This window comes from Macaca fascicularis, chromosome 8, assembly GCF_037993035.2.
Source record: "Macaca fascicularis isolate 582-1 chromosome 8, T2T-MFA8v1.1".
NCBI classification, from domain to species: Eukaryota; Metazoa; Chordata; class Mammalia; order Primates; family Cercopithecidae; genus Macaca; species Macaca fascicularis.
In genome coordinates, this window is record NC_088382.1 from 62,472,263 (window position 1) to 62,486,096 (window position 13,834).

The window sequence follows — 13,834 nt, forward strand, 5'->3', positions numbered from 1 at the left end:
CAAAAGGCACTGCATAATTGAAATGATGGCTTCCATGAGGCACAGAGATACATATGTCTTCATGACACCAACACAAGCAGTTGGCAAGTGATACAAAGTCAATGACTGCACTGTTGACGTATTGTGAAGCAACTCATGATTTGTCTACTCATTAAAGGGATGGAGGTTCTCCATTGTTTTGTTGTAGGTTCACGATTTTTTTTTCATTGTTGTTTTTAAATAGAACTTCTTGGATGCATCAGAGTATTCTGCTACATTCTAAACAGAGCATCCAGACCACCCATACATTCCTCTCACTCCTTGATATACAGCTCGCCAGTCCAAGAACAACTGGACTTCTTTGTATTTAAGAGAGCAATACCAGATGTTCTAACTTTAAAAGGCAGAAATTGTCTCAGGATTCTAATTATCAATTCAAACAATACATATTTATACACATATACATATATGGTAATCACACTTCAAAAGCATAACCTCTATTACAAACATCTTTAATTCAAAGGAAACAACACATTTTTTCATATTTCAGCTTTAATAAAATTCACATTTCAAATTAATGCAAGTGAAGACAAGTTCTAAATAAATGTATTTAAATATTAAATAAGAATTATAAAATTTAACTTGGTACATGATGATTTGACAAATATATTACTAACAGTCATATACAAAAAAATCATTATTTCTCACTGGTACTCTCAGATATAATTTACACAATTATATGTTTAGATTGTAAAGAAAATAATATATCTAGTAAAAATAAAATACAATCACACAATTTTTAATATCTCATTTTCAATATGTGATTCAAACTGTTTTACAAAATTATAAATTACTGTATACACAAAAAGATAAAGCAAGAAAGACCCATTCTGTGACAGGTCACAGCTACCAGTTATTTCTGGGAAGTCTCTTATTTTACTCATCTTCATATCCATAAAATTATAAATTTCATCTTTTTTTTACATTTTGCATGATCTGAGGCACTTTTTCTTCACATTAGATGTACATTCTTAGGAAATGCCTGTGGGGGGAAAAGAAGAACCATATCATTTATGACCTGGTTTTTAGAATACTTACAAACATGTACAGTTTCAACAGTTTATTTTATTTTGCTTAAAGAATCTGTGGACTCCTAATTTACAGTCTAATCCTGAGAATGCAGACTAATTTGTGTGCAGAGGGGCAGGAAGGTTGATCAGTACTTTTAGAGACTTTAAATATTGACTTTTCCCTTAAAGATTTATGATATCTAGACATACCAAAACAGAAAAGAATTTGACACCTTGTGAACAACTCATTAAATATCCCTAACATTTATTAATCTGTAATATTGATTGCAAACCTTATTAAATAAATAATTCGAAACAGATAACTCATAGAAAAAAATCACTAAGTCTCTAAAATCTATAATTTTCAAAAGTCATGTTTATCAGCTCTGTCTTCTATGATCTAGCCCAGGAGAATGTAAATTTGTGTACATTATCTTAAATTATAATACAGTACTTGTTTGGGAAAACTTTTCCAGTATTGTGTTGTTTGGGGACTTTAGGTAAATTTACTCATTTACATGGAATATATTAAAAATGAAGAAAGAGATAAATATAACTTGGTTTAGGTCATTTCAATAACCAAGTGAATTATCTTGATTCATGTTTTGTGTTGTTCAAAAGAGTTGAAACCAGGCACGGTGGCTCATGTCTGTAATTCCAACACTTTGGGCAGCCAAGATGGGAGGATCGCTTGAGCCCAAGAGCTCGAGACCAGCCTAGGCAACATAGTGGGACTCTGTTGCCACCAAAAAAAAAAAAAAATTAGATGAGCATGGTAGCATGAGCCTGTAGTCCCAGGTGCTTGAGAGGCTAAGGTGGGAGGATCACTGGAGCCTGAGAGGTTGAGGTCACACTGAACTATGATCAAGCCACTGCACTCCAACCTGGGCAACAGAGTAAGACCTTGTCTCACAAAAAAAAAAAAAAAAAAAAAAAAAAGGAAAGAAAAGAAAGAAAGAAAAAAACATTGAAACAGGTAGGTTGAGAGTGATTGAATTAAGTATCCTGCCACTACAATAATCTAGTTTATTTTCTTAATCTAAAAAAAAAAATTTCAATTTAGCAACTGTAGATATGCAGAACTAACAGTTCTAATTATTATCATTAATGTGTGATAATCAATTTTAAAGTAAGACTAAGTATAGCAACAATAATAGGTCAGGATTGTCTCAGTAATTGTCACAACAAAACTGTGAGATAGTTTAAGTAAATCCCCATGCAGTTATTTATGATATTGATACTGAGTTACACTGGCCAGTTCAAGATATTCATGATTAATTTTAGACTACAAGTCCTCTATGACTTTTTTTTTTTTTTTTTTGACGGAGTCTTGCTCTGTCGCCAAGCCTGGAATGCAGTGCCATGATCTCAGCTCACTGCAATCTCCACCTCCTGGGTTCAAGCAATTCTCCTGCCTCAGCCTCCCGAGTAGCTGGGACAACAGGCACGCACCACCACATGGCTAATTTTTGTATTTTTAGTAGAGACAGGGCTTCACAATGTTGGCCAAGCTGGTCTCGAACTCCTGATTTCAAGTGATCCACCCACGTCAGCATCCCAAAGTGCTGGGATTACAGGTGTGAGCGACGGTGCCCAGCCATCCTCTTATGACTTTCACTTCCACCTTCACAACTGAGGAACCAGTTGCCTTAAAAGGACTTGTCCATGGTACTGAAATGCTGACCCAAAAAAAGTTGACTTGGTACTACACTGCGAAAGAACTACTGATTAGAGAAACATTTGCAAAGAAATAAGTATCTTTCAGTATTTTGTATAGAGTCTACTTTTTAAAATAAATGTTACAATTTACATTCAATTTATTTAGGATCGTACAAATACTTTATTGCCCAAGGGCTCCTAGCATAAATTAGCCAGAATGAAAATTCTGGTTTACCATTTCACTCTTGTAAAGTAATAGGCTAGAGCAAGAAATAATTACATGTTCATTATCTTTTTTATTCTTTGCTTTTTCTCTTATTATTACAATATCTTCTCTCTGTTTCCTACTTAGAGTACCAAAACTGTACCAAAATTTTAAGACCTGGCTTCATTTTTATTATATATTTTGGACAGTTAAAAAATAGAACTGTATAAGTACTTCTGTTCATCTAATGTCTATCTGCGTAATGCTTCTGCACAATCATGAAACAACACTAAATGCTGAAAGATTTTTGGAAATCTCTCAGGGCTGGTAAGGTTGTCAAAAAACTATTTTAATTCAATCACTGCTGAGGATATTTTAAACTAATTCATTAAAACGGTCTTTTCATTTGGACCAAGTTTTAACACTTACTGAAAAATCCATAGATTAAGTTCATAGGTATTGCTAAAATAGGCTTCCTGGCTTCTGACATTATTCAAACATTTTCTTAAGAAGATTAGGCTATTAACAGAGTGAAGAGACAACACGTAGAATGGGAGAAAGATTTGCAAACTATCCAGCTGACAAGGGACTAATATCCAGAATACACAAACAATTAAACAGCAAAAACCAGATAATCTGATTTAAAAGAGGGCAAAGTATCTGAACAGACATTTCTCAAAAGAAGACATACAAAAGTCTAACAAATATATGAAAAAAATGCCAAATATCACTAATCATCAGGGAAATGCAAATCATAACCATGATGACATATTATCTCACACCAGTTAGAATGGCTATTGTCAAAAAGACAAAAACAAATGCTAGTGAGGAGCAGAGAAAAAGGAACCTTTATACACTGTTGGTGAGAATGTAAATTAGTACAGCCATTATGAACAAAGGTGTGGAAGTTTCTCAAAAACAAAACTAAAAATGGAACTACCATATAATCCCAAAAATCCCACTACTGGGTATTTATCCAAAGGAAAGAAATCAGTATATCAAAGAAATTCCTGCACCTCTATATTAACTGCAGTACTAGTCACAATAGCCAAGACAGGCAATCAATCTAAATGTCCATCAATGGATGAATGGATAAAGAAAATGTTGTGTATATACACAAAGGAATACTATTCAGCTATATAAAGAATGAAATGCTACCATTTAAGGCCATATGGATGAAGCTGGAGGACATTATGGTAAGTGAAATAAGTCAGCCACAGAAAGGTAAATATTCTCACTCATATAAGGGAGCTAAAAAAAAATTAAGCACATAGAAGTAGAGAGTAGAATGTTGGGTATTAGAAGCTAAAGAGGGCCAGGAATGGTGGCTCATGCTTGTAATCCCAGCAGTTTGGGAGGTTGAGGCCGGTATATCACTTGAGGTCAGGAGTTTGAGACCAGCTTGGCCAACATGAAAAAACCCTGTCTCCACTGAAAATACAAAAGGTAGCCAGGCTTGGTGGCATGTGCTTGTAGTCCCAGCTACTTGGGAGGCTGAGGCAGGAGAATCGCTTGGACCTGGGAGGCGGAAATTGCAGAGATTGCACTACTGCACTCCAGCCTGGAGACAGAGCAAGACTCTGTCTCAGAAAAAAAAAAAAAAGAAAAAAAAAAAGGCTAAAGGGGAGTGGGAGGCACAGCTGGGGAGCGGTTGGTTAGTGAATACAAACTACAGCTAGACATGAGGGTTCTGGGGCTCTGCAGCACTGTAGGGTGAATCTGGTTAACCGTAATTTATTGTATATTTTTTCAAAGCTGCAAAAGAAGGTTTTGAATGCTCACAGTATAAAAAATAATAAATGTTTGAGGCATATCAAACATTTATTAGTATTAAATTTTAGATTAAAATTTAAAATTTAATTTAGATTATTTTTCATAGACCACGACTCTACTTCCCACAGAGCCTGGGTGGGGGGAAGAGCTCTCAGGCACATTCTTTTAAGGGCATGGAAGTATGTAAAGTGTTGTTATATTATTTAAATTATATATTTAAATTAAATTTTAAATTAGTATCACATTTTGATTAAGTATCAAAATGTCACACTGTACCCCATAAATACGTACAATCATGTGTCAACTAAAAAGAAAAGGAAAAAATGTTAAAAAATAAAGTTAGACTATTAAGCAGGATAAGAAAAATAAATATATACTCACAGGGTAGGTTTGCTAGGTCTGGGAGCACAGTGGACTCACTGCTAATCTTGTTAACAATCTAGCACATCTTTTGTAATCTAGGAAAAACATTTAAAGATAAATTATGTATAGAGTTACTAGAAATGTTGGGGAAATCCTGTTATTGTTGTCACTAATTCATATAACAATAACTACAATTTAATAAATACCTACTATGTCAAGTGGTGAAAATGGATTTTCTCATCAATTCTTTTAATAACACAATCTGGAAGGTGCTATTCCTATATTCACTTTAGAGGTGAGACAAGAGCCTCAGAATGTTAATTAATACCCCATAACTAGTCAAAAGCTTTATGCCAAACCATGTGCTTTCTCCACCATGCTTGGCTACCATTAGTCATTCTGCCTGTAATCCAATGTGATTGACTTTCTCTAGCCATTTAACACAAGTTGTTTTATTTTATTTTATTTTGGAATTTTTACTTATTTATTTATTTATTTATTTATTTATTTATTTATTTTTATTTTGAAGCCAGATTGTAAGATTGGCTAACTTTTGTATTTTTGGTAGAGACAGGGTTTCACCATGTTGCCAAGGCTGGTCTCCAACACCTGAGCTTAAGCGATCTGCCTGCCTTGACCTCCCAAAGTGCTGGGATTACAGTCGTGAGCCATCCCACCCGGCCTAAACACAAGTTGTTTTTGAAAAACATTATAACAAATACAACTTAATATGCTGAGTAAAAGTCAATACTCCTCAAGATGAGCAATCTAGTTAAAAAGAAACAAAATGCTTAGAATTCATGTTCTTTAAAAGGAAAGTTGAGGCTTAGAAAGGAATTTAGAAACAGCAAACGGAGTTACCACACATAGTCATAATTTTGGCACTTTAAATGATAGTGCTTAAATATTATGTTTAGAATTATTATTAACTTCAGTAACTTAAGTATCCAAAAGAATTCATTATAGCAACTTTTACATGCTATCATTACTCAGAAAAATCCAGCATCATTATATAAATGATGTGATATAAAAAATATTTACTTTAAAATAACTTAGGAAAAAATTTTTACTTAGAGTTCGCAGTCATCTCATTTTTTTTTTTCATTTATTTGAGACAGCACCCTATTTATGTCAAAGAATTTGAATCATGATAAAATGTTTAAATCCTAACAAACACTTTGGTCTTTAAGGAAATCTGGCTATTATCAGATTTGAATAGATTCCCAATTAGAATATGGTTTCATTCCTTACAGCAACAGTACACACAAACCTTAGGTACTGTCAGTGTTATAAATCAGTGTTATAAATAGAATGTCAATGGTTAGTCTACTTCTTCCCATCCACAGACATTTGAAGTTTAAAATTACACACATTTATTGTTGGATAATTTTTTTAAAAAAAAACCCACCCAAGTTACTTACAAGCTGGTGTTGAGCACTCCCTGGTATTGTAATAGAGTCGGTGGAAATGTTTGCTGCATTCTGGTGAAAATGTGACTGGCCCTAGAGCACAGGAAAAGAATGCTTATTATAAACATAGGCATGTTTTCCAAACAAATTTCCTAGCACTTTATGAGTGGACATAATATAACAGCACTTTACATACTTCCATGCCCTTAAAAGAACATGCCTGAGAGCTCTTCCCCCACCCAGGCTCTGTGGGAGGTAGAGTTGTGGTCTATGAAAAATAATCTAAATTCATTCCACATTCTCAACATCTCACATAATGGAATCTTCACATGTAGTACAACTATGTAGAAAAATTAAAAGGAAAAAGTTCTGGACAGAAAATAAAAAGACTGTAGAGAGCAAATTGAGTGCATGAGAAGTACAAAAAATAAGTATCTTTGGTTTCTACTTTCTGTTTTTATCTAAAGCAATTAATGTTTACATGCCAAGACATTTATTCCATTTTCTAATTATAGTAATTTGTGTCGTATTAGTGTCTAGGATAATTGTAAAATGGAATGGGCAGGGCCTTGAGAAGTCCTTTGTCTCTCCCTTTAAATCCAAGGTAGGGCCCATCAAGACTTTCATCCCGGATGGGGAGTAGTGGCTCACGTCTGCAATCCCAGCACTTTGGGAGGCCAAGGCAGGAGGATCACTTGAGCTCAGGAGTTCAAGAACAGCCTAAGCACCATAGTGAGACCCTGTCTCTGCAAAAAATAAAAATAAAAAATTAGCCAGGCATGGCAGCACACACCTGTAGTCCCAGTTCAGTTACTGTAGAGGCTGAGGCAGAAGGATCCTTGAGCCCAGGAGTTGGAGGCTACAGTGAGCTATGACTGCACCACTGCACTCCAGCCTGAGCAACAGAGTAAGACCCTATCTCTTAAAAAAAAAAAAAAAAAAAAAAAACACACAGAACAACAACAACAACAAAATGTTCATCCCTCCGTCCCTCTGGTGTCTGCTTCTCGTGGGGTCCACAGTCATGTCACTAACAGCTGCCTCAAAAGGCTCAACATCCCCACACATCCCTGTGCCCTGCAGGTGCATCTCCACTTGATCCTGAGGACCATCCTTTCTGTTAATAAACAGGTAGGGCCCTTGGACTTGACTAAGTGGGCAAACCACATCTTTCCCACATCACAGGCCTGAGGTGTAAAAGAAAAAAAAGTAGCTGGGATGACTGGGAACAGAGAGGTAATGCCAATAGTAAATATGGGGGTGTACTGTTCACAATAATTCAGTGATTTGCTAGAAATTGGGGCATAGGATGATGTGCAAATGATTCACAAAGTTGATAGGAAGAACAAAACAGTGTCATGGGACAGTATTTATCTGTGCTTACGATGTGGCAGGTGGGCCTGGTGCAGTGGCTCACAACTATAATCCCAATGCTTTGGGAGGCCAAGGCAGGAGGATCACTTGAGCTAGGAGTTCAAGACCAACCTGGGCAACATAGTGAGACCCCATCTCTAAAGAAAATAAAAAATTAGCTGGGTGTGATGGCACAGTAGTCTCAGCTACTTCGGAGGCTGAGGTGGGAGGATCCCTTGAGCCTATTTGTTCAAGGCTGCAGTGAGCCATGATCTCACCACTGAACTCCAACCTGAGTGATGGAATCAGACCCTGTCTCAAAAATAAAAAATTTTTGACCTGGCGCGGTGGCTCACACTTGGAGGCCGAAGCGGGCGGATCGCTTAGGCCAGGAGTTTGACACCAGCCTGACCAACATGGTGAAACCCCATCTCTACTAAAAATACAAAAAAGTAGCCAGGCATGGTGGTGCATGCCTGTAATCCCAGCTATTTGGGAGGCTGAGGCAGGAGAATTGCTTGAACCGGGAGGCGGAGGTTGCAGTGAGCCGAGATCACGCCACTGCACACCAGCCTGGGCAACAAGAGCGAAACTCTGTCTCAGAAAATAATAATAATAATTAATAAACAAATATATTTTTAAAAGATGTAGTATATGAAAGTCTGTCCCTCCCTATTCAAAACATTTCTATTGCCCCCTCTCTCCCTACCCCTCACCAGACTGGGGAACATAGTCTGAATTCCCCAGCATGCCATTTAAGATTATCCACAACGTGACTCCAAGCTACCTTTCCAGCCATATACTTGACCAGGGCCACATACGCCCCACATACCTAAGCCCACCCACAGTCCATGCATACCTGTCCTTGCCTAAACCACACCCTGTGCCTTCATGGCTTACTCAATGCACTCCTTCTGAAGAGAAGGTCTCTCTCACCACGGGAAAGCCTTATTCATCCCTTAAAGCCCACCTTAAATACTGTGTCTACTACAAGCCTTTCTTGGTAGTTCTTGGTCACATTATTCACTTCCTGTGTATCCTTAAAAAGTGGTTCATACTTCTATTACTTATTAAGGGCTGGTTTACATTACAGTTAACACAAGTTAGTAGCATCCGTCCATCTCCCCAACTGGACCATGAGTCACTTACAGACATTTATTTTCATATTCCTAGTGCCTGACATAGTAACCTGTACACATTCTTTTTATTTAGTTAATAGAATCACTGATAAATTTTGTACTTACCTGTGAAATGCTTTATGAATTTGTCTTTTAAGTTAGAATCTCTTGGGAATATTTCTGAAAAGAAAAAAAACCTTCAGAATTTCTTGAATGCATTTCTCCCATTTAAAAATATCCTTAATACTTTGGGAGGCCGAGATGGGTGGATCACGAGGTCAGGAGATCGAGACCTTCCTGGCTAACACGGTGAAACCCCATCTCTACTAAAATATACAAAAAACTAGCCCGGCAAGGTGGCGGGCGCCTGCAGTCCCAGTTACCCCGAAGGCTGAGCCAGGAGAATGGCGTGAACCCGGGAGGCGGAGCTTGCAGTGAGCTGAGATCCGGCCACTGCACTCCAGCCTAGGCAACAGAGCAAGACTCCGTCTCAAAAAAAAAAAAAAAAATCCTTAATATGCTAAATACTTAATAAGGCACTAAACACATGAATTCGTGACAGTTTATTTAGCTGAGTCCAAACTGATATCTCCAGCCCTGACCATTTCCTGGGCTCCAAAGTTCCAATACACCTACCTCACTGCTTGCTCTACGGCATGAAGGGTACCTTACAGCCCTCTCAAAACTGTACAGTCGCAATGGAAGGTCTCCTTTTCCTCTGCCCAGGCCTGTTTGTCTCCATGTTCCTCAGTCCACTGAAGACTGACTGAAGTGGCATTACTCTCGATCAGGCCCCAGCTCAAGAAGTTATGCTTGACTTCCTTTTTCCCTCACCACTACACCCAACCCATGAGTTAGTTTTATGTATTCCACCTCCAACAAATTATTCCAGACCCACTCACTTCTTTCTCCTTCCCTCAACATGAGTCTGGCCCAAGCCATCGTCCTTTTGTGACCATGCCTTGGCAGTGGCCTCCTAACCCCTCCTCTCCTGCCCATAATCATCTTTCTCCCCAGTAGCCAGAACAAACAAACTGAAATGTACTATAGGTCATGATCTCTCCCACTTGGAAGGCTTTGTGCTTAATATATAATAAAATTTAAAAATAAAAGTGTATCTCAGGCTTTACCTTGTACTCACTAAAACTACACCATCCAGAAAATGCAATTTATACAAACAATTGGGAGCACGTGCAACACTTTCAAAGGAAGAGAAAACTTAAACTTTAGTAAAATAGTGGAGCCTCATGGTTTGTTGGTAGGTATACATTTAAACTTACAACATTGTAAGAATATAATAGGGAAGTGAACGTTTGTCATCCCCCTCTAGGAGAGTCTGAGCCACCACGGTGATGAGTGTGACTTCGCCAGGACAAGGCAGTGGTGACTGAGGCTTGGAAAATGCAGACGCAGTAATTCTAACTGTTCCTTACATGCCATGAGCTCCTGAGGGACTTCGGAACCCTTTCCTGTGCAGGGAGCTCCCCAGTTCCGGGCAGCCTTCTGCGAGTTCAGGGCCTGGCTCAGGGCGTGATTGTGTGGGTGCAGCAGGAATGCAGAGAGATCGGAGCTCCCCTCCCATTTGACAATGAACACCTGCACTTTACAAACAATTAAAACTAATCCAGGAAAACAAAGCAGCAGTAAAATGAAAGTACTTCATCACATAAACCTTTCCTCTTCTCTTCGATAATGCTCCAGCTCAAACATAGGTCTTTTCCCCTGTACTTCTCAGAAAGCAAAAATAGCAAATTGGCTTCTGTGGTGTCAATATTTGGGCCAGGTAGTTACAGTGGTGCATTCTGAAAAATGAATGAGAGCTGAGTACAGCAGAAGCACCTCCTGTGGCTAAGGCGTGCTCAAAGACTTCATAAATAATTCTATTTCTGAAAGCATTTTAGAGTATAATTTTAATCTCTAGACCCTGTGACAAGGACGACACTCAGGTGTGTAGAAAATTGCATATTTTAAGTAAATTACCCTCCTCATCTCCGCCCCATAACACATTTTATAACTTCTATCAAAGCAGATGTCACATTCTGGTTAGCATGACAGGGCACTGTGTGTGTCTGTCTTCCCCGCAATTATGGCTTCCTGAGGAAAGGCATGCGGTCTTGTCCCCCTGTACAACCCGGCTTTGCTGGCAGAGGCACCTGGCACACGTTCAAGGAATAGGAAGCCGAGAGGGCTGCTACTGCTCAAATGGAAACATCAGTGCCTCCTTGCACTCAGTACAGCCCACCAAGAAAACCACAATTTCAATACACTTGAATTTTAACTTCAAAGCACAAACATCATATAGGAATACAAGAATGTACAACAGATTGATTTAACTGAAACAGAAAAGTGGTGTTTAAGTCCATACCTGAAGTAACAAGCCAGAGATAAGAATGTAAGAAGAGATGGGAATGGGGAGGACTGCAGCCTGTTTAAGCATTGGGGGAAAAGTCTAGAGCTGCTGAAGAAGAGGTGGGTGAGACAAGACTGCCGGCACAGGTGGGCTTTAGAGTCAAGTTGTACACAAACTTTGTGCTTAATTCTGTAGGTGATGAGAAGTCAAAGGGCTTTAGGCAAAGGAAAGGCAAGGTTAAGCTACATTTTCAAAAGATCATTGAGGGAGGGAGGGAATGATGAGAATTGGTCAAAGGATTCAAAGCTGCAGATGGGTAGGATGAGCAAGTCTAGAGGAGGACTGCAGGGAGTAATGATGTGTTGTATGTGGAACAATGGTTGAGAGAGCAGAGTTCAGGAGTTCTCACCATCAAAAAAAAAGGGTAACTGTGAGATGATGGATGTGATTTGCTTGACCACAGTAACCACTGCACTCTGTATACATATATCAATACATTATGCTGTGCACTTTAAAGACATACAATAAAAATAAATAAAATTATATACACCATTTAAACATTTTTTAATAAGCAAACTTTGTTTTTTTGAGACAGAGTCTTGCTCTGTTGCCCAGGCTGGAGTGCAATGGTGCAATCATGACTCACTGCAGCCTCCAACACCTGGGCTCAAGCAGTCCTCCCACCTCAGCCTCCCAAAGTGTTGGAATTAGAGACATGAGCCACTGAGCCCAGCATCAACTATTTTTAATAATAAAAAACAATGATGCCTAAGTATTGTGAAAGGAAAATAAATCTCAGGACCCCAAAATCACTAAGCCAAGGGAAAAGTCAAGCTGAGAACTATGTCAGGCAAACCTGCCTCCCATTAATTCCTAAATAAGATAGCTACAAAGATAAAAAGCCACATTCCTCCCTCATGATCTGTCCACAAAAAAATTCTTTGTGGATGGAGGATAGAGAGAACTTGAAGTCATCCCTCTGAGGCTCACCTGAGACAAATACATATGATTGCTTCCTGTGCCCTATTGTTTATGTAAAACTGCAGATTCACCGAGCCACACTAAATTGTGTATTCAGTGGAAGGCTGATCAAGGACTCAAAAGAATGCAAACTTTTGTCCCTTATCTACTTCTGACCTGGAACCCCCCCACCCACCTCCCTCCCTGCACATACCCCTTTCCCCTCAAACCCGTTTCACCTCCCCCATCCCCCTTAAACTTGTCTTGCCTTTCTGAACCCAACCAATGTACATCTTATACATACTGACTGATGTCTCATGTCTCCCTAAAATGTATAAAAGCAAGCTGTACCCTAATCACCTTGAGCACATGTCAGCAGGACCTCCTGAGGTTGTATCATGGGTGCATCCTTAACCTTGACAAAATAAACTTTCTAAATTGATTGAGACCTCTCTCAGATACTTTTTTTTTTTTTTTTTTTTTTGAGACAGAGTCTCGCTCTGTTGCCCAGGCTGGAGTGCAGTGGCGCGATCTCAGCTCACTGCAAGTCTCAGATACTTTTTGGCTTACAGTACAGAGGGCAAAGAATAGATGCAGAGAGACAAGTTAAAAGGTTTACAGTCATGTGCTGTTTAATGATGGGAATACGTTTGGAGAAATGCATCATTAGGTGATTCCTTCATTGTGGGAGCATCATAGAGTGCACTTACATAAACCTTGGGGGGAGAGCCTCCTGCACACTCAGGCTATTGCTCCTAGGCTACAAAACCTGTTGTGCTGAATACTGTAGGCAGCTGTAACACCATAGTGAGTATCTGTGAATCTAAACATATCTACACATAGAAAAGGAACAGTAAAAAATACAGTATTATAATCTAAGGACCACCATGGTATATGCAGTCTGTAGGTGACAGAAACGTCCTTTTGTGGCACGTGACTATAACTGTATTTTTTTTTTTTTTTTTTTTTTTTTTGAGACGGAGTCTTGCTCTCTCACCCAGGCTGGAGTGCAGTGGCCAGATCTCAGCTCACTGCAAGCTCCGCCTCCCGGGTTCACGCCATTCTCCTGCCTCAGCCTCCCCGGTAGCTGGGACTACAGGCACCCGCCACCTCGCCGGGCTGGTTTTTTGTATTTTTTAGTAGAGACGGGGTTTCACCGGATTAGTCAGGATGGTCTCGATCTCCTGACCTCATGATCCGCCCGTCTCGGCCTCCCAAAGTGCTGGGATTACAGGCTTGAGCCACCGCGCCCGGCCAACTATAACTGTATTGACTAGCACTGGCCTATGCAGGGGCTAGCAAACAACAGCTCCTGAGGCAGATCCAGCCTGCACCTGTGTTTATGAATAAAACTCTGCTGCAACATGCCCACATCCATTTGTTTAGGGGTCGTCAGTGGCTGCTTTTTCACTACAAGGGCAGAACTGAGTAATTGTTGCAGAGATAGTATGGCTCACTGTACAGAGCAGAAAAGTTCCTCTTCAAAGCTCCTCTTGGTTTAAAAATAAAATAATAGACACTAGGAATAATATCTTCTTACTCCAAAGCGTCTTATCACCTACTAGTTCTTATACTTTAGCCCAGTTAGTTGCTTT

The 13,834-nt window shown here is 39.1% G+C and overlaps 1 protein-coding gene across 2 annotated transcripts in view; it reads right to left on the reverse strand.

Moving 5' to 3' along the window:
* Positions 1-475: 475 nt before the first annotated feature.
* ALKAL1 (ALK and LTK ligand 1) overlaps positions 476-13,834 on the reverse strand; it is a 29,871-nt gene continuing 16,512 nt past the window's right edge. Inside the window, exons 2-5 of one of the 2 annotated variants that reach the window (XM_005563307.4) lie at positions 9,056-9,109; positions 6,471-6,551; positions 5,068-5,144; positions 476-1,021 (exon numbers count right to left, since the gene is read on the reverse strand). In XM_005563307.4, coding sequence (XP_005563364.1) covers positions 5,080-5,144; positions 6,471-6,551; positions 9,056-9,109 — 200 coding nt within the window. In that variant the 3' untranslated portion in view covers positions 476-1,021; positions 5,068-5,079. The remainder of the gene's footprint in view (positions 1,022-5,067; positions 5,145-6,470; positions 6,552-9,055; positions 9,110-13,834) is intronic. The other variant, XM_073998812.1, reaches the window with a different exon arrangement.